The sequence below is a fragment of the Rhinoderma darwinii genome, chromosome 2 (genome assembly GCF_050947455.1).
Source record: "Rhinoderma darwinii isolate aRhiDar2 chromosome 2, aRhiDar2.hap1, whole genome shotgun sequence".
NCBI classification, from domain to species: Eukaryota; Metazoa; Chordata; class Amphibia; order Anura; family Rhinodermatidae; genus Rhinoderma; species Rhinoderma darwinii.
In genome coordinates, this window is record NC_134688.1 from 18,336,182 (window position 1) to 18,358,532 (window position 22,351).

The following is a 22,351-nucleotide window of genomic DNA, read 5'->3' on the forward strand; positions in this document are numbered from 1 at the left end:
TGAAAGAATAAAGTAACGTTAAAACCAAGCACACCATTGTTTTTCTTGTGAAATTCTCGATAAGTTTGATGTGTCACATGACCCTCTTCCCATTGAAAAAACTAAAGTTGGATACAAAATGGCCGACTTCAAAATGGCCGCCATGGTCAACACCCAGCTTGAAAAGTTTCCCCCCTCCCATATACTAATGTGCCACAAACAGGAAGTTACCATCACCAACCATTCCCATTTTATTTAGGTGTATCCATATAAATGGCCCACCCTGTATATAGTGTAAGTGACTTCAATTAGAAAAAAATGGAGCAGGGATAATCTCAGTCAAATTGCAGTCAACCAGAGTCATCTAATTGTCTAGGCCCTAAATAGGCAAGTACTTTCACAGGACTAGACCCTCAGATCATTGTAGTGCCAGCGGCTGTGTACCGCTCCTACCAGCGGCCGCATGACTGTGTCTCTTCACCGGCATCCCCCTTCGCAGGGATGCCAGCACGTTGTGCTCCCTGCTTTCTCTCACCGGCTGTCTCATAGGGTAGGCATGCGCGCTCATACCAAGCCTTAATTTGCCAGCACGCGCACCAGTAAAATTATCTGCAACTTATCTCTGAGCATCCTGGCCCTTAAATGGAATCCTGCCCCTTTCCTAAGTCCTGGAGCAATGTTGTGACTTCTCAGTGTTTGTCATGCAAAGCTGGATCCTGTATCCCGTATCGGTGTCCGATGCCTACGTCAATTCAAATGTTCAAGATGAGTTCTGTGTTCAAGTCCAGTGTCCGTGTCAAGTCTATTGCCCGACACGACTTCTGTGTTTAAGTCCAGTTATTCAGCACAAGCCTGCTTCCGATAGTACGGCACGAGCCAGTACTCTCGTCCAAGTGTCTGTCATTGACTTTCCGTTTGACCAGCCATTATTCCGCTACGGCAGAGCGGCCCAGTGGGTCCACATACTCCATAGCCATGACAATTATTACATTGGTGATATCATTACTCGGTGAGTCAAAACAGAGTTAAGGCCAATCATAGCAATAAACCTTCAGTGTTGTGGACAAATTTGAACCCGATCTTAGTTTATAGCTCTAAATGAATCTGTTGCCATTGTTGCGATGGTCCTAGGGCTAGCCCAAAACGTAATGGAGCAGATTTATTAAGACTGGAGTTTCATAAGCCAGTCTTAGCTTTCTGCACCACTGGAGTAAGATGCGACAGATTTTTTAATAAATCTGTTGCTTCCTTCCGCTGATTGCATGCCACAATCGTGGCGTAATGACAGCGGCCGTGTGCCATTCATACCCCCGCTATTAGACATAAAATAAAAATGTATACTCACCTGACTACTCCGGCTCCCTTCAGCATGCTATGGCTTATACAAGGTCCTGACGCCGAGCAGCGTTAGGGCCTTATATGCGATACAAAACTCAATGTCCTGAGTACTGCGTCACATACAATGTTGTGAAGCTGACCGGTGTCGGTATCTTATGTGAGCTGTGACTTGATGAGGGGACCCGGAGGGGAGAACAGGAGTGCTCAGGTGCTCAGATTTCGGTTAAAAGTCACGCCAATTTCCTGGCGTAAATTATAATATATTTGTCAGGCCGTGGTGGTCCCGACCACTTTTGGTAAGCTATGCCCCTTTTTCCAACAGTCTCAATGCAAATTGTGACTTTTGGGCCTTTTGCAATTTTTCATACGACAGTAAACTGCCATATTTAACAGGTTGATAAATTCCCCCCAATTCGTTAAAAGCTTCAGAACATTAATTCTGCTAAAACAATGGGCAGCTGGCTAGACAATGACGGCCCGTTGGCACAATATAATAGTCGATAGGCTAGACTAAAGTAGGCCGAAGACGAATTCTGTTAAAATAAACTTTTTGGGTAGTCTTGGAAAAACTATTGGTTGAAAAACACCAAAAACACATCTGAGAATCAGTGAATGGGAACGGTTGGCTTTTGTTGGGTATTCATCAGTGATCATTGTTGGGCTTGTTGTCTAATATCAATTTACCAGTCATTATAACGGTCCATGAGATTTATTCATGTAAATTTATTTATATATGGCACCATAGGCAAACTTTAATGGATGATACAGCCAGAAGATATTTTTACAGTTATCAGTGTGATCAGTCATGTACAGGGCATCCATTTAGTATATGCATTGTCCCATATAGTAAAATGGTCAGGGCGCCTTAGACTTTTTTTTACTCTTTCTTCAATGCTCCATCTTGTACCCCACTATGTACATTTGAGGGGCACATGGAATAGGGAAATAGATTTTTGTAATATATTGGACCCTATGGAGGGGAATAATAATGTTCTTTATATACAATAAATTCGGATTTTCCTGTGCCCCTGATGGTGACCCTAATCATGCAGGAGTCAAATATCTTTGTTCTATTGAGTAGCCACGACGTAAACTCAACCAGAACCATTATTTCAAATATTTTGGCTTCCACAGACATAACAATTTCGGTTACTAATCTGACTGGAAAGTTTGACTATTAAAAGGGGTAGTTAGCTTTTTATCAGATTGTAAGAAGGGTCCCTTAAAAACAAGATGATAACAGGACGGAACCCCCAGCGATCATCTGTAATCTGTTGAGGAATCCGGTAGCAAGTGTTCAATTCTTCTGCAGCGCCACCACAGGTGAAGTGAAATATTACAAGGTGCTCATTAAAAAAAAAAAAAATTAACTGCTGTATTATGGCTACTGCTTGTACATAGAGTACAGCGGGACCGGTCACATGACGAAGAGTCGTGTCGTCATGAATTAAAACTGTGCAACTAGACTTCCGGTCCCCCGGCAGCAATGTAAAAATCTATTAAAATTTCATAATCAGCGTGACGGGCGAATGTATATTAGAGAGTGTACTCACATACTGCAGCGACTACACTGATAATAATTTTCAGTCCCAACATAAACCCTTTTAATGACAAAACTTTACTTTATGGGAGAACCATCAAGTTCCATTAACAACAGAATAATCCAGGAAAAACAGAATAATGGCCTTTTGGAAGAAGCGCGCAGCATTTGTGTGATTGAACTCCTTTCAGACATAAAGTTCATGTAGGTTAAAAAGAAAGAAGGGCTTTACGAGCTAAACATGACAATTCCGAAGGTCAATGGCAGTTCTCATACTTTTCTGGTTAGGAAATGTAGAGTTGAAAGACTCCTTCTTGCTTTATGATCATAAAGAACCTTTGTTGAACATGAGCTTGCCGTTCTGTACAATCTCATCTCTGATCTACTGCTAGAATATTTAAAGGGATTACTTTAACTCTGAACATCTCAGAGGGGGGTCGAGGCGCGATGAGAACCACCGTATACTTAGTCTTTAACCGATTGCTTGACTAAAGAGATGATTAAATCAAAGAAAAACATATTAAATCATAATGAAATATATTTATTTTTAAAAGAACATTGTGTTTCTTCTTAATGTAAATGTTAACCCTTTAATATCACTTTTTTGGGGAAAATATAAATAGGTCTAAAATTCTGTGATAAATTCCTAGTTTAAGTCCTGCCAAGCCTCCTTGACCCTTTTCTCTGTCCTCAATTTGGTGGCAATTCTGCCATGCACCAAAGACATAAGTAGGCTGACTGGTAGGAATCCACAACTTGACACTTAAAGGGGTAGTCCAGTTTAGAAAAGCCATTTTCATTCGCCGTATTAGGAAATTCTGAGTTAATAGAGCGGGGTCCTACGTTAAGGGTAGTCATCTCTTGACCAGACTGGAGAGTGGTTACAAAGAACGTCTCTCTCTCTCTCTGGAGGACCTGTCCCGTCCTACATTACGCAGGCAACCCATTGATATGAATAAGCACCGTGTAAAGCTTAAATTCCCCTGTGGTGGCGCTGTAGGGAAATTGAGCAATTACTGCTCGGTTCCCCACACATAACAGCTGGTCGCTGGGGGTGCTGGCTGGGGACACTGTGTGATCTGCTTATTGTCAATGGACCCCTGTAAAAAGTAGGGATTGTCTAAAGTGGAGAACCACTTTAAGGATGTCCTAATTTTGGCCCTCAGGACACAGTGAATTCTATTTTGGTTTTGCATTTCCACATTCTGAAAGATATGGCTGGCCTTGATTTTTTGCATTTTATGTCATTATTTTGCAATTATTTATATTAGTTTGACTAAATGCAAAAAAACTATTCCACCTTTTGTTTTTTTTTACGTTGTTTCGCCGAACAAAAAACATAACCCTGGAGTGTTATTTTTCATCTTCCATTCATTTGTGTGTTATAACTTCTTTTACTTTTTTCCCTTTGAAATCAGAACGTAGCACAGTCCGCAGTTGTCAGCAACATTAGATTTCCTCTGCTGTAAGGTAGCCTGATGTCGCACAGCTATAGAAATGTGCCGGCAGACATCAAGCAACATGTTAGCCACCAACAGGCTGGCAGATAACAGAGGGCTACAGCTCACAGCCAGAATGCAGAAGAGAAGTAAATTCAATTCCTTGTGAATCCCCCCCCCCCCCCCCACCAGATGATCACAAAGGAAAAACGAAAACTCTACCCTGGATCCCCTATTATGTCTTTCCTTTGTATTTCTAGATAAACAGGAGCAATAATACATCTCAAAATCACAAAAAAACCAAAAACGATCATCTAAAATAAAAACTTTACTAGTGTCACATTTCAGCTTCTTCAAACTATTAGGCTATGTTCACACGGAGTATTTTGGGGGAGGAATATCTGCCTCAAAGCTCCAAACGGAATTTTGAGGCAGATATTCCTCCCCCAAAATACTCCGTGTGAATAGCAATGATCGCGCCGTTTTTCGCCCGCGGCCATTGAGCGCCGCGGGCAGAAAACACGCTTTCTCCTGCCTCCCATTGAAGTCAATGGGAGGTCGGAGGCGGAAGCGCCCGAAGATAGGGCATGTCGCTTCTTTTTCCCGCGAGGCAGTTTTACTGCTCGCGGGAAAAAGACGCCGACGCCTCCCATTGAAATCAATGGGAGGCGTTCTCGGGCCGTTTCTGCCGAGTTTTGCGACGCGGTTTCCGCGTCAAAAAACTCGGCAAAAGACCCCGTGTGAACATAGCCTTAGTCTTTCCTCATCATATCCTGTTATGGGAAATGGAACACCTCCAAAATTGCATAGTCCCAGACTGCTGGCATGTTTGGCGTTACGTGTATTTTACACATTTATTGCTACTTCACTTTTTTAAAGTGTAACTCTGGGCAAAAAAATGAAAACTCAGCTCCGACCCAGACCTATGGAGTTATACAAGTCCCCAATGTTTTACATATCTGAACCCCACAGTTTCAGAGATCTCCCTCTGCCCTCTACTAGGCCGTGGCTGAAACTTGTGCCAGTCATAAAAACAACATGACAGCCCCGCATCACTGGCATGAGCATTGGAAATAAAATACTCCAGAGCACCCAGAAAAAACCCACACATTCATGGGGAGATCATACCAAATCCAGTTATGTGGCAACCCTGGTTGGATCCAAAACAAGAACCCCAGTGCTGCAAAGAACCAACACCAACTACTGAGGCACCCTGGGAGGAACTCGAAATATTGCTTGAAGAGATTCGGTCATCTATTCATAAAGAGCATCTATAACACGTCTCAAATTCGGCCGGGTAAGTGGTAAGTTGACGGGCCGCATTACTTTCAAATTTGATACAATACAAAATTATTGTTATTTAATTAGTTATTTGATATACAATAACACTACATTACTATAATAATAATACTACATTACTATAATAATACCGCTAGGTTTAACATTTGAGAGAATTCTGCACGTGCTTATTTCAACAATCCGGTTTTTCAGTTTAAGTGTTGCTAAATGCAGTCCGGCGGCTCAGTTGGCAGTGTTTGGCAGACACACGTCAAGATTGGGCAGCCCCTTTTTAGATAGCCCTCTGTGGATGCTGCCGCAGTGCCCTCTGCGGATGTTGCCGCAGTGCCCTCTGCGGATAATGCCGCAGTGCCCTCCGCGGATAATGCCGCAGTGCCCTCCGCGGATAATGCCGCAGTGCCCTCCGCGGATAATGCCGCAGTGCCCTCCGCGGATAATGCCGCAGTGCCCTCCGCGGATAATGCCGCAGTGCCCTCCGCGGATAATGCCGCAGTGCCCCCCGCGGATAATGCCGCAGTACCCTCCGCGGATAATGCCGCAGTGCCCTCCGCGGATAATGCCGCAGGGCCCTCCGCAGATGCTGCCACAGTGCCCTCCGCAGATAATGCCACACCCCCCCAAATAGCTCCAATTGGTTGGGACTTCCTCTAGGAGTTGAATCCCCAGCCAGAGCGTTGCCGACGCTTTGGCTGCGGATTCCTCTACTGTTGGAGCCACTGACGACACTGTCCATACACAGTGACGTCAGGGGATCCTCCTGGACTGGAATGTGATATCAGGGGCAACGCCAGAGCCGGTGTCACGGAGCAGAGCACTAGTATAGGCTCTGCGCCGGAACTCTGGGGAAGCCATTAACATCAGTGTCCATATATGGACAGTTATGTGAGGGGCTTGCCCAGAGCTGTAGTCCAGGAGCAGAGCCGCGTCTAGCACTCTGCCTGGGATTCCAGCTCTGCTCCTGACACCACTGTCCATATATGGACATGGATGTCAGGGGCAACCCCAGAGCTGGAGTCCAGGGCAGAGCGCTAGTAGGCTCTTCCTGGGACTCCAGCTGTGCTTCCTGGGACTCCTGCTCTGAGGAAGCCCCAGACATCACTGTCCATATGTGGACAGCGATGTCAGGGAATTCCACAGAGTCCCGGAGCAGAGCCGATGCTATCGCTCTGTCCGGGACCCCGCTCTGGGCAAGACCCTGACACACTGTCCATATATGAAGAGCGATATCAGGGAATTCCACAGAGTCCCGGAGCAGAGCCGATACTATCGCTCTGTCCGGGACCCCGCTCTGGGGAAGACCCTGGCACACTGTCCATATATGGACAACGATGTCAGGGAATTCCACAGAGTCCCAGAGCAGAGTCTGTACTAGCGGCTCTGTGTCCCACGGGCCGCAGATGACAGCCCCAGGGGCCGCATGCAGCCCACAGGGCCGTGTGCTTGAGACCCCTGATCTATAAGATATTCTTTACAGAGTGATTCAGCAGGTGCTATTGCACCTGCTGGATGGCACCCCGAATGAGGATTCGGGGTTTCATTCAAAGGACACAGTTTCGACCATGGCAGTGTGCTGAAGGAGTCGAAGCAGTGACCTCGTGGTTTCTCTCGGCCAGTCAGGTGCCATAATTGGCATGTTGCGTGTGAATAATGCCCTCAACTCCTGCTCAGGATCCCATATTAAAGGGAGTTTGTCACCAGAACTTCCGTTTTGAACTAGCAGTATGCTAATATAGTTCATGCTAACCTGATTTTAAATGTGTTTTCCTTGTTCCCCGGGATGCCTGCTTTGCATTAAAAACACGCTCATTAAGTTTATGAAAATTAGCGTTTCGGTGCAACTCTAGCATGTCCGTTGCACCAAAATGCTAGTGCGTCATCGCCCTGTTCAACCCCCCTCACTCCCTGCTGGCTGTGATTGACATGGGCCAGCCAGCGTACTCGGCGAGTTCACGCTGTGCCCCGTAGTGTAGTGAACTTGCACGCGTTCCTGCATCTTAGTCAGGGCATGCGCAGTATAAACAATATGTTCGTTGTTGTAATTGGCACTACTGCGCATGCGCTGATGACGTCATCAGGTCATGCGCAGTAGTTCCGATTACAACGGTGGACATATTGTTTATACTGCGCATGCGCCGCCTAGGATGCAGGAACGCGCGCGTGTTCACTACACTACGAAGACCCGGCGTGAACTCGTAGAGTACGCTGCCTGGCCCATGTCAATCACAACCAGCAAGGAGGGAGGGGGGTTGAACAGGGCGATGACGCACTAGCATTTTAGTTCAACGGACATGCCAGAGTTGCACCGAAATGCTAATTTGAACAATAATTGGAGTGGAACAGATCTCACAGCAATAAATATTATTCCTGACTGAACGTCTCTATTTTCTATACTTGCTTCCATTGTATGAGGTTTATTGAACGTGAAGACATAGCCGTGGGCGACGCTGAGTAGAGACAGGATATCAGAATGTGGGATTCTTCAGTGTGTCATCAGGACGTATTCAGCGCAGGATAAACAGTGCAGCGCCCACAGATTTTATTAATCAAAACATGACATATGAAATCATAAAGGACTTAACTGCCAGACATGAAAACATATGTAATCCCTCACAGAATAACGGGACATGACATCATAACATATAGGAAACAGAAGAGTTGTCAAGGAAATGACAATATTTCTATAGGATTGTTCATCTCATAAAAACATGATGAAATGGTGTGACCCATATGTTCTTACTGTAGCATACGGGACATCAGTTAACCCCTTTCTGCCCTGCAACATACTATTATTTTGCAAGAACTATGTAGTTAACGGACGTAATAGTAGGTCACGGTGATATGATATCATACAGCCGAAATACCGCTTTAATGACCGGGATCAGAGATCATTGCGATCCCAGCCATATACTCTTTGGAGGGCATGGTCAATAGCGACCATGGCACCTAAGTGGTTTTACAGAGGAAGGCGGCTCCCTCTGTAAGCCAATTGCTAGGTGCTGATGGGTTGCCATGGCAGGCAGGGGCCTAACAATGGCCCCCAGGTCAGCTATGTACAAGAGCCTATTAGGGCCAAAACTAATGCCAGAATTGCTGCTTTTTGTTCATCCCAAAATGGTAGCAATGAAAACGTCAATTCGTCCCGCAAAAAAAAAGCCCTCATAAAGTTAAGTTGACAGAAGACAAAAAATAAAAATTGGGGGTTTTAAAGTGTTTTGTGCATAAGTAGTAAAACCTAACAAAACTATATAAATTTGGTATTACCCAGCAGTATACCGTTATCATGTCATTTATACCGCACACAATTTACACCAATTTTTGACATAAATCATAGTAATTTTGTATGGCTGCGGAAGGCTATGCTCTCTTCCACTAAGCCGCACCCACTTTTTAGTACATGCGGTAAGGGGTACGTAAACCTCGAGTCAAATTTTTTGCACACATTGCGACCGTCGACAATTTTCAACTTTTCTACACCAGAAAACTGACAAAGAACAAATAATAAATTCCTCCCCATATATACCCCAAAATAGTGCCATTTAAAATTCAACCCATTCTGCAAAAATTATCTATCATATGGCTAGGTCATCGGGAAAACTAAAAGCTATGGTTTTCAGAATGCAGAAAAGATAAAACAAACAAAAAGCGGTCATTACGGCCCACTAGGTAGCATCCATAGAGGGTTAAAGGTGTTTTCCCACTTTGGACAGTCCCTTATTGTTAGAAGGGTCCACTTACGATAAGATGATCACAGGGTGCACTGATCCTGGGACCCTCAGTAACCAGCTGTAATCTGTGGAGGAATCCGGCATCAAGCGTTGAATTTCCCTGCAGCGCCACCACAGTAGAAATTAAGTATTGCACAGTTCTGATTGAAATCTTTGGGCGGTGTCTGAAATTCACGAACTATCAAGCTCTTTGGAGGTGCTCTCCACTATAATAGAGGGTCCTGAACGGGGGGGGGGGGGGGGAGGGATGCCCCTCTGTTAACTCAGACTTCCTGAATAGGATGATTGAAGATGGATTTTAACGGGATTGTCTCACCACGAAAAACATTTTAAAGCAAACCCTATGCAGATATCAGCCTTTTTTTAACTCATGACCCGCCAGGTCGGCCAGAGTGGCCTTCTGTTTATGCTCATGGAGGGGTGTCTTGAGCGGGAGACCCGCCTTCTATGACAAAAGGGGTTGTCTTAATGAGAAGATGTCCTGTCCTCCCCAAAAGCCAAGTCAACTCAAATTGAAGAGAACATACAAAAAGATTTTCTGTGGATTCACAATTGCCAATGCCAGATGGCAGGTTATAAAGCCAATGCAAGAACCTATCATTTTACATCACAGGTGAGACAATGTAACCGAGCTGCTCAGTATTGAGGTCTATTATGTACTCCTTTTGTTTATGCACATGTCCTACTTTTTCTATAACAGTAGCTATTCAGAATATTTAAATGATTAACACTTGAACAAATTAATATTGTGAAGAGAGCGTGCCTTGTGTCTGTGCAAGGGCGTCTGATGTGACGGTTGGCACAAAAGCAAAACGTTATAACCGGTGACAGATTTCCCTTCAAAAGAAATGAGGTGTTCATAAACCGAGAAGTGTGCCGAGCGGAGACGGCATGGAAGGGCATCGCACTTCAAACAGGGCTCTTATTCTTTATCACACACAATGATTAATTAGTACAGGAAATATGGGAAGTGTTGCGGAGCAATAATCTCTGCCAAATAGAACAGGAGCAGCGTGTCCGCAGTCACAGACCTCATTAGTGACAAATTGTAAGAAAAACATCGGTGAGACGGTAAGAGACGCTCACTGCTCAGATAAATCAGACTGTTCTGTGAAATGACCGCACGTAGAGCTGCATTTACCATAAAGGCAGGATTATAAAGACTTCTATTTCACTGTAGATATATTAGACCCTTGCCTTGTGCCAATCTGGCCTGTGTGGTGAATGCAGTCCTGTGCATTATTAAGCTCTGCTCAGCAGAGGGCGGCAATGAGCACAGTAGAAAGCTCCTCCCTGGGTACGGAAAACAGGAAATCTGTGCTCCGTCCTATGGCATGATAGGAGAGAAATGAAGAACAAAAATAATGTTAAGCAAAAAAATATATATAGATTTTTTTTATGTTTTTATCATTTGGAATGTTTGCTGTACAATTTAGGGTCCTATCCAGTAGTAATTGGAATTATCCTTTAATTCCTTCTAGTCCTATAGACAGTGCCAGACTACAGTAGCAGCCCTAATACTGTAGTACTAAAGTTTCACTCCAGGCAAAAACAAAAAAACAAAAAAAAATAAAAAATCAACTTTTGGGCAGTCAAGGAGCTTTACTTGCCACCAAAGTTTTATATACCCAAATGGTCCTATTACAGAGGTCCTTTGCAGTGCTCTACTAGGCCGCAGCTGAAGCAACAGAATGCTTTCATGAACCAATTTGAGGTCCACATAGGAAATATACTCCAACTGCACCACATCATTTTACAATGATGACTACTCCCTGCTGGATACTCATAGGACACCGATGATGATGATGGGGCTTGGGAAATGTTAAGTTGAGCTTATGATGCTTTGTTTCCAACTTCTATATATATATTTTTTTTTTTACCACAGTGGGGGTTGCTTTGTTGTATTCACCTGCTCAATCGCATGTAGGGAGTGGACATTAGCATTTTGCTGACAAATTTACTTATCTGGAAACATGTGTATCATGAAGACACCAGAATATGCAGTAATGAAAAATAACCGGAAGCGCTATGTATTAGGCTCCGCTCCCTGCCGCCATGTATTTACCTGTCCTACGCAGCCTCCCTGGCGCCTGGCTGCCGAAGAAGCGCTCGACTGGGTCATAGTGCATGGGCTGACCCTTGTATTCTCAAAGGTCCAGTGCGCGCCAATTTTCAAAATCCATCACCTGACCATATATAAAGCCCTGCTTGCTCTGATACACATTGCCAGAGCAATTTAGTTCCTAAGTGTTTCTAGTTCCTCCGCAGTCTCGTTTCTGAATTCCGGTGTACCGACCTTTTGCCTTTTATTGACCATCCATGCCTTCAGTCTGCCCAGACCTATTGCTACGTTTTCCATTATGAACCTCCGCAGCCTGCCCAGACCTTTAGCCCTCCTGACCACTCTGCCCCTACTAGCGGCAGCCGTCACCAAAGGAGACTACTCCGGGGGTAGCTACTTGGGATTCCCCCACAGCAAATTCCAGATCCCTGTACGGGGGTTAAAGGGTGAAGACCAGGGGTTCCCTTAGACTTCGCTCTCCGTTGGAGCCCCAAGTCAAATCCCTTGGTGACAAGGAGGGTTCACCCCACCACCTGCTATAGCCCTATTCTCAGGCTTCGTTTCACACGATTTTAATTTTTGACTGGAGTGTTCCTTTAAATGCCCAAATATGAACAAATCCACGACTCTAAAGACCAGAAGACATTCTGATCCAAAAGTCTTATTCAGCACAAGAAATGGTGATAATCGTGTGACCTTATCTGAACTCACTATACTGTGCTGAACACAAGATCAAGAGGAACGACACCTAAGGAAGTCCAGGCCCATTACCGTTTCCTTTCCTTCCTACTAGGACATAACATATCACGCCTTTACGTTTTTGTTTCTTATAGATGACTTGGCACAAACCCTCCTGATCGAATTCAGATAAGAGATTCTATGGAGTAGATGATGTGGAGTTCACCTGAACTTAATCTTCAAGTTCAACCAAAATAAGAATAAAAATTATTTGTAAAGTAGAAGTCCAGGATGAGGAGTGTAATAAGGAGAAGGAAATGACCTTGGGTGGGATTCCCTGTTTCTGTGGAGACCATAAAAACACGAGACTTTCCTTAAACTACAATCAAATACAATGACAATCCCACCAGGCCATTTCCTGAAAAGCAAATTCTTCTGTGATTTTTCATAAATTTCTGTAAATCGTTTTGTAGAATTTTCCATTTGCTGACCGAAAACTCTATCGTATAGTCAATTATGCGGATATACTGTCCTGACTTCATATGTGGTCCAAAAGCAATAATAAAGCTATAAAACATAATAAAAATAATAGTAAAATTTTGGGGAAAACCTTGATAAGTGATGACACCGGTATCGCATTCATGTGTGAGGCTATGACTTGTAACAAGTGTCCTTCTTCATGAGAGAGTAAGCTCATCAAAGAATACAAGACGACCAGTCACTGGGTTTTTATTATACCAGGTATAATAAATACATGCCTTTAAATGAAGGCTGAGCTCCCATTACATTTATAAACTAGGTTCAGCGACTGCACCAGGAAAGCCCACGGCACATACACCATAGTGCCCCACGCACCCATCATACGCCAAAAGAGTCAACCACAGTGCGTAGGACTGTTTCTTAGGAACCAATCAAAACAATTATGTGGGTACCTGTATGGCACTATTATATAAGCACTGTATGGGACAACTATGTAGACACTGTGTGGCGCTACTATACGAGTCCTGTATGGCTCGGTTATATAAAATCTGTATGGCACTTTTGTATGCGTCCTGTTATTTTCACTCTGTATGTCTTTATTGACGCTATTTGGCACTTTGCTTTGGGCGTCATATATTTGCACTCTATAGCAGTATTACTTTGTGAATTAATGGTATTATTGATTGGGCTGTCTGTGACTTTGTTAATATTGGACAGGAGTGGTTTGGCCAAGTAGCCATTTACAAGTGCGGCTGTGGTCATAACATCCCATCCAAGTAATATAAAAATGATGCAACCTTTGCCCACTGGAGAGTAATTTTCTCTTGGCTTTTCTAATTCTTTTATCTATGTAGATCGGTTCTGGTAACGGGTGAGCATGAATAAGGTAATGTCACAATTATTAAGCATAAGTTCTACATTCTCTATACGTACTATACTAATAATACAAATATTGTGTAAGTCCCCCTTGTACCACCAAAACAGCTCTGACCCATCAAATCAAGGACTCTCCAAGACCTCTGTAGGTGTCCAGTGGCATATGGCACCAAAACGTTTGCAGCAGATCCTTTATGTCCTACAAGTTGTGAGGTGGGACCTCCATAGATCAGTTTGTTTTTTCCAACACATCCCACAGATGATGAATCGGATTGAGATCTGGCGAATTTGGAGACAAGTCATCACCTTAAACTCTTTGTCACGTTCCTCAGACCACGCAATGTGGCAGTGGCCTTATCCTGCTAAAAGAGGGCACTGCCAGTAGGGAATACCCCGGCCATGAACGGGTGTGCTTGTCTGCAGAAATATTTAGGTAGGTGGTATGTGTCACATCCACATGAATACCGGGATTCAAAATTTTACACTGAGCATCACACTGTCTCCGCCAGCCTGTCTTCTTCCCATAGTGCATGCTGGTGCCATCTGTTCCCCAGGTAAGCAACACACAGGCACCCGACCATCCACATAATGTAAAAAAAAACAAAAAACATAATTCATCGGACCAGGCCTCCTTTTTCCATTGCTCCATTGTCCAGTTCTGATGCTCACGTGCCCATTGTAGGTGCGTTTGGTGGTGGACAGGGGTCAGACTGGGCTGCGATGCCAAGCGTGTTCTGCCAGCTTTCTATCATAGCTAGCAGTGCCATTTTCAGTGATTTGTGCTAAAGTAGTTCTTCTGTGAGATTAGGCCAGTAGACTGGCTAGCCTTTACTCTCCATGCGCATAAATGAGACCTGGCCGTCTGTGTACCTATAGTCGAGTCACGGGTTGACCACTTTTGGTAGGTACTAACCACTGCATACCGGGAACACCCCAGAAGACCGGCCGTTTTGGAGATGATCTGACCCAGTCATCAATCCATCACAATTTGGCCCTTGTCACAGTCGCTCAGATCCTTACACTTGCGCATTTTACCTGCTTCCAACACATACATTTTTGGGAACTGACTGATCACTTGCTCCCGAATATACCCCCGCCCCACTTGTCAGGTGCCATTATAACCAGATCACCAATGTTATTTACTTCACCTGTCACTGGTTCTATGTTATAGCTGGTTGGTGTATACCACAACAGTACAGACAGTTAAAACCACCATCTTCTGTGTATTAACCAGCAGGTTTTCACCAGGGCTTTGTAAATAAGATTTAATAATGATATATAGGTGTTTTCCCTGTGAGTCCATCCATAGCACGTCATCTTGGCCCGGTGCCTGTATAGACTGGTAGAACCATAACGGGCATTCATTCTCCAGCACGCTGCATGGAATGTAAACTATGTTGCTCAAATATTTTCTCACCTGCGTATTCTCGCAGGTGTCCGCAGCCTCTGAATGCTGGAACAGTGGGTGTACTGTCTGTACTGTATGTATAGGTTGGATGGGAATCAATTAAACATTACTCACCGTGGTCTACGGAAAGCCAGGCCATACTGCTGACATGCCAGGCCCACAGTGGGGGTGTATACTATGGGCATGAACCGCTCAATGTCTGAAGTCAGCACGCGATAGAAAAGCTTCTCATTCCTGTCTTGTAAGGTCATTAGGATGATATATCTAAAGCATAAAACAAAGGATAATCAAGACAATAGTAGCATAAAAAACACAGAGTGACATCATTTCATCCAGATAAAGTATCGGACCACACTTGTGGACAAGAAGGATTGTTGTTTGTTTTTTTCTGGTGGGGCAAAATGGCCCAGGAGGTTTTATTTGACATTTGTCTAGACCAGTGGTCTGTAACCTGGGGCTGTCCAACTATGGTGAAACTACAACTTCTAAGTTTTACCCCAGTTGGAGAGCCACTGGCCTAGACCAAGGTTGAATTTGATGGACGTTTCAACCTATCCAACATGTATGTATTCATGTTGCTCATATAGGGCCAACATATTCCACAGCATCTTACACAGATTATAAACATTCACATCAGTCCCAGAGGGGGTAACAACTTCCCTTACCCACACTAGGGCTAATATATCATAAGTCATTTAACTGATCAGTATATTTTTCCAAGGTCCCTCGAGGGAACCCATGAAGAACCTACCAACTCCATTCTCCATTCAGAAGTTGTCCATGGTCCGATTCGAACCCAGGAGCCCATTCCTGCAGTGCTAACCATACTAACCACGAAGGACCCAACAGATATAATGATACAGAATGGAAATATGGAACGTACTTGTCTAGATCGCTGGACTTGGTTTCATAACTCTTCATAACTCTGAGCACTTGCACGTCTTGACTCAAGAAACAGGGAGGGAGAAGGCCGTGAATACCAAGCTGCATCCTTTCTTCAAGAGTAAAAGCCATTCCCTGAAAAGGTAGAGAAAAGAAAAATTAACCATTAAAGAACCATGGAGGCTTATTGTAGAGCTTGATACCATCAATACGTGGCCACATTTCCATTCAGTCTCCGCTTGGGTGGGTTTATCAATTAAAGAATGAGAAACAGGGGACCACAGCTCTCCCGATATGTGGAGGTCCAATAAAGGGGTTGTTCAGAATAAAAAAAAAATGGTCTTGCTTTTTTTTCTAGAAACAGTGCCACTCTTGGCTGTAGGCTGTACTTGGTAATGCAGCTACGCCCCAGTCACTTGAATGGGGATGAGCTACAATACCAGACATAGCCTATATCCAATAGTGGCACTGTTTCTAGAAAAGAAGAACCTTTTTAATAATTCCGGACCATTCCCTTTAACAGAAGTTGAATAACCGTGTTCTTGAGTCCATCAATGACTGCATTTAATTTATGGCTTTTAGAACTCTATTTTTGCTATTCAGTTATTTTTACTGGTGATAAAATGAGGCCATGCAGCCTATTAACCCACATGAAAAGGCAGGACCCCATTTCTGCAATTGTGTACAGGACTCTTGAGATTTTACAGCCATTTCTGACAAAGTGCTTTCAGGCAACAGGTTTTAAAGAGCTCATAATTCAACATCCATTAGGTGTAAAATGCCATGGCCGATACATTTACTGCCCGGGCTGCTGCGTAGGGAGACGAGCAGAAGCCATTGAGTAGATTTTATCCATACACATTGGAGAAAATTTACGCCACTTTATTTGCATCTTTTTGCTGTTTTACGCTTCTCTCGCCCCTTTTCAAAAGTGGACCGACTGATTTAAATTAGGGCAGAAATTGCCTTGGATTGGATAGAAGTAGCAGTATCTTTCGCAAGACCTTGACATTTAATGTTCCTGGCAGTATTTTTCCTCAAAGTGGTATTATGGTTTATGCAAAAAAAAAAGAAAAAAAAGTATACAATTCTTTAATATGCTTTCTGTATCAATTCCTTGCAGTATCTCTGCTTGCGGTCATTCAATAGGAACCTTCATTGTTAGGCCTCATTTACATGAGCGTAATATACGCGCGTGCGACGCGCGTGCTTTTCACGCGTGTCGTACGCACCTATATTACTCTATGGGGCAGTGCAGACAATGCGTGAATTTTGCGCAGCGCGAATGTTCTATAATCGTGCGTTTTTCGCGCATCACGCACCCATTGAAGTCACCCATTGAATACCACGCATGCCGCACGGAAGCACTTACGTGCGAACTGCGTGATTCGCGCAAGAGCTGTCAAAAGGATGATTGTAAACAGAAAAGCACCACGTGCTTTTCTGTTTACAAACATCCAAACGGAGTGTCAAATTAGAGATGAGCGCACCGAACTTCACCGGGTTCGGCCGAACTCGTTTTGACCGAACCCGGCAAAAAATGTTCCGGTACGAGACAGTCACTGTCCACGGTGCTGAAAGAGTTAAACTGGTTCAGCACCCTGGACAGTGACTTCCGATCACAATATACACGAACGTGTAAAAAAAAAAGAAGAAGTTCTGACTTACCGATAACTCCCGGCTTCTTCCTCCAGTCTGACCTCCCGGGATGACGATTCAGTCCAAGTGACAGCTGCAGCCAATCACAGGCCAAGCACAGGCTGCAGCCAATCACAGGCTGCAGCGGTCACATGGACTGCCGCGTCATCCAGGGAGGTGGGGCCGGATGACAAGAGAGGGACGCTTCACCAAGGCAACGGCCGGGAAGTTCTTGGTAAGTATGAACGTCTTTTTTTTATTCACAGGTTGCTGTATATTGTGATCGGAATTCACTGTCGAGGGTGCTGAAAGAGTTACTGCCGATCAGTTAACTCTTTCAGCACCCTGGACATTGACTGACGTCGACTAGCCTCATCTCTATGATGGCGGCTGCGCGTAAATCACGCAGCCGCGCATCATACACTGATGACACACGGAGCTGTCAAGTGCCTTTTACGCACGCAAAACGCTGCGTTTTTTTGCCTGCGCAAAACGCACACGCTCGTGTAAATGAGGCCTTAAAGAGGCTCTGTCACCAGATTTTGCAGCCCCTATCTCCTATTGCAGCAGATCGGCGCTGCAATGTAGATTACAGTAACGTTTTTATTTTTAAAAAACGAGCATTTTTAGCCAAGTTATGACCATTTTCGTATTTATGCAAATGAGGCTTGCAAAAGTCCAAGTGGGCGTGTTGAAAAGTAAAAGTACAACTGGGCGTGTATTATGTGCGTACATCGGGGCGTTTTTACTACTTTTACTAGCTGGGCGTTCTGATGAGAAGTATCATCCACTTCTCTTCACAACGCCCAGCTTCTGGCAGTGCAGACACAGCCGTGTTCTCGAGAGATCACGCTGTGTCATCACTCACAGGTCCTGCATCGTGTCAGACGAGCGAGGACACATCGGCACCAGAGGCTACAGATGATTCTGCAGCAGCATCGGCGTTAGCAGGTAAGTCGATGTAGCTACTTACCTGCAAATGCTGATGCTGCTGCAGAATCAACTGTAGCCTCTGGTGCCGACACGATGCAGGACCTGTGAGTGACGTCACAGATCTGCACTGCCAGAAGCTGGGCGTTGTGAAGAGAAGTGGATGATACTTCTCATCAGAAAGCCCAGCTAGTAAAAGTAGTAAACACGCCCCGATGTACGCACATAATACACGCCCACTTGGACTTTTGCAAGCCTCATTTGCATAAATACGAAAATGGTCATAACTTGGCCAAAAATGCTCGTTTTTTTAAAATAAAAACGTTACTGTAATCTACATTGCAGCGCCGATCACATGCAATAGCAGATAGGGGTTGCAAAATCTGGTGACAGAGCCTCTTTAAAGAGAACCTTTCACCTCCCCATACAGGTGCAGCTGAGTGCAGCATGTAATGGGCAGGGCTGCACAAATCCTGGGGCACTTGACATTTTTTTTTCTACCCTCCTCCATTATTTAGATATCGGTGCCGTTATATTTGGCACCTGATGTTTAAATAACCCCCTGAACTGTCAATGGGGCTTGTAATGGCAATATCACTCTTCAGTTCTCGGTAGACAAGGACAATACTGGTCTCTCGCGAGAGCTCACACAGTCTTGTACTTGTCTGCCGAACTGGCAAGGGGGCGTCTCTGCTACGGACAGTGCAATAGCTGAAGAGGTCCGCAGCAGTGACACATCCCCTTGCCATTACACGCCACCTTGCCAGTTCGTTAGACAAGTACAAGTCCGTGTGATCTCTCGCGAGAGATCAGTCTTGTCCTTGTCTGCCGACAGCTGAAGAGTGAAAGCGTGCGCGCGCACACGCTCTCCTCTCCCCAGCTCTTGCTGTGATACTGTCCGTAGCTGATTGGACAGTGCCACAGCCAGTAACACGCCCCCTTGACAGTTCAGGGGGATAATTAAATATCGGGCGCCAAATATAACGGCACTGATATCTAAATAACGGAGGAGGGTAAAAAAAAAAAAAAGTAAAGTGCCCCAGGGTTTGTGCAGCCCTGCCCATTAAATGCTACACTCAACTGCACATGTATGGGGAGGTGAAAGGTTCTCTTTAACTTTGAGGGGATAAAAATCTGTGCTGGTCATGGCTCGTTACAGTTACAGGAAGTAAATAATGAAGGTTCCTATTGAATATACAGCAAGCAGAGATCTTGAAAGCAGTGAGGAATGGATACAGAAAGTATATTGTGAAATTGTATAACTTTTCATCAAACAATGAATACAATTCACTCGCTCAATTCGTTCATGATACCCCTTGTAAAAGCCGTACTGTTTGCTAAGAAGTAGTGTAAATAGTGTGACCTGCTTTTTGTCTTATATTCCATGCACTGACTGCTCCCGAATAGATTAAAACTAATTTACGTCTGCGGAACATGCGCCAAATTTATTAAGAGTTGCACACCTCTTAATAAATGCGGCGCATTGTTGGCTTTCCGTGCAACAGAAATGCAAATCCACACCGGCTATGAGTATATTTAGATTTGCGCTATAATTTACGCCAGTTTCAGGTGTAAATTATTGTAAATCTGTAGTACGGCCTAAGCCCCTAAACCCCACCCCATTTTCTCGCCGCTTTGGTAAAGCGTGGAGAGAAGTAAAAAGTCTCAAATTTCAGGGCAACTATGGCATGCGCAAAAATGTGCGAGTTTTTACTTATACACTAAATGTTTTAGTATACCCCCCCCCCCCCCGATCGGACAACCCGAAAACTCTTTTTTTTTTTTACTATTCAGTGCAACCACAGTTTGTATTGTTTCAAAGAATTTAGAAAAAAAATTGTCTTGATTACCAATAGAATACCATTTTGTGTATACAGCTCCTATGCAGACCTATGTATCTCCATGGTTAAAGACTACAAAAACGTATGTGGTTTCATGCTGCAGGTATGTATTACGCCTTTCCATTTGCCCCCTCTTCTAATGTCTGTAGCTCAGCAAGAAGATAAAAAGAAGAATGCACAGATAAAATCTTCATAAAACGTCACGCTAAGCTCCCCATCAATACGGCCCCGACAGAATCCAGTTCTAAACTCCTCATGAGATGGTATTTCACTCCTCAGAGGCTGGCAAGGATCTTTCGTCCACCCGTTGTTTCAGGAGTTGTGGAGGAGAGGGCTCACTATTACAGATCTGGTAGCCTTGCCACAGAGTATGCCGTTTCTGGATACGCTTCTATCATTTTTTTACAATCGGTGATACACATCTCCCTCAGTTAATCCCCCTGGAAAGCATTAATAAATAAACCTGTTTCCAATTCCCCCAAAAATTTGTCTTATTGATTTTTCTGGCTACTAGAATCACAATAGCGGGGGAATGGAAGACTCCTTCGATTAACCTGAATCATGTAAAACGAAAGTTCCCCTGGATCATGGTCATTGACAAACTTTCTAGCATTCTTCTGAATAGGTTTGAGAAGATCTGATCCTCCTGGATTCTATACTCTGTGGACATGAGCTTAAAGGGGTTGTACCAAAATAAAAAAGCAATCATTAAAACGGGGGTCCCGAACCCTCTGTTCCTGCTCACTGCTTGACCGCAGTGAGGAGGACATTGAATGGAGTGGCGGTCAAGAATGTTCGCTGCCTTTCCATTCAAAGTCTGTGGGAACGACCGAAACAGCCAAGTACTGTGCAGGGTGCAGTGAGGAGGAACGGGGCTTTCTCACACCGGTGGGGTCCCCAGCAATCAATCAGACAATTATCACCAATCCGCATAGGTGATACATTTTTGAATCTGGGAATACTTCTTTAACCTCTGCTCCTACTTGATTGTTTGCAGGCAAAAAAAAAATCTGCCCCAATTTTTTTCAGGAATTCTTAGTTAGAGTTTGAACTGCCTGCGCTTTTTTTCCCCACGTTTTCCGCTAAAGACAATACAAGGACCGCGTGAAAAAAAACGCCACTAAAAATGCTCAGGAACTAGCGCCACCGTGTTTTCTGCCTCCCCTTGATTTCAATGGGAGGTCAGAGGCGGAAAATGCGGCAAGAACGAACATTCAGCTTTTTGTTTTCCCACGAGCGGCCAAATACCGCCCGGGAAGAAAAACGCCTCTACCTCCCATTGAAATCAATGGGGGGGGGGGGGGGGCGCGATTTCAGCCTTTTTTCTGCACTTTTTCCGACGCAGAGTAAATATTGAGTAAACCTAAAAGTTGAGTAAATATATTACATTGCTTAATCTCTTATTGATCCGGGGTTACAGGGCTATATGCACGGTTCTGAACACATCAGAGCGGGTGTCCCAGCAGTCCCGGCTATCTGAATATCTGCACAGAGCTTGCTTTGTTGATTTACATTCTGCAGATCGTAGTCTTTACACCAGGCACTCTAAAGTCATTTAATGTAGAGAAAGCTACCTGTCCCACTGCATCATGGGAGCTAAGCTAAGATGTTAAGGGCATGTCTGACGACAAACTTACTGACTTATTACAGTGACGACTATCAGAATTGTGAATGCAGCTCTGGAGTGTAATTTAGGAACAGTACAGGATAAGTAATATGAAGTATGTACACAGTGACTCCACCAGCAGAATAGTGAGTGCAGCTCTGGAGTGTAATACTGGATATAACTCAGGATCAGTACAGGATAAGTAATGTAATGTATGTACACAGTGACTCCACCAGCAGAATAGTGAGTGCAGCTCTGGAGTATAATACAGGATGTAACTCAGGATCAGTACAGGATAAGTAATGTAATGTATGTACAAAGTGACTCCACCAGCAGAATAGTGAGTACAGCTCTGGAGTATAATACAGGATGTAACTCAGGATCAGCACAGGATAAGTAATGTAATGTATGTACGCAGTGACTCCACCAGCAGAATAGTAAATGCAGCTCTGGAGTATAATACAGGTTGTAACTCAGGATCAGTACAAGATAAGTAATGTCATGTATGTACACGATGACTCCACCAGCAGAATAGTGAGTGCAGCTCTGGAGTATAATACAGGTTGTAACTCAGGATCAGTACAATATAAGTAATGTAATGTATGTACACGATGACTCCACCAGCAGAAT

At 44.2% G+C, this 22,351-nt stretch overlaps 1 protein-coding gene across 4 annotated transcripts in view; it reads right to left on the minus strand.

Annotated features, from left to right (window-relative positions):
- Positions 1-22,351, minus strand: part of ME3 (malic enzyme 3) — a 335,644-nt gene that overhangs the window by 147,733 nt on the left and 165,560 nt on the right. For all 4 annotated transcript variants that reach the window (XM_075851433.1, XM_075851434.1, XM_075851435.1 and 1 more), the window contains exons 3-4: positions 15,708-15,841; positions 14,939-15,088 (exon numbers count right to left, since the gene is read on the minus strand). In XM_075851433.1, the coding sequence (XP_075707548.1) occupies positions 14,939-15,088; positions 15,708-15,841 (284 nt within the window). The remainder of the gene's footprint in view (positions 1-14,938; positions 15,089-15,707; positions 15,842-22,351) is intronic.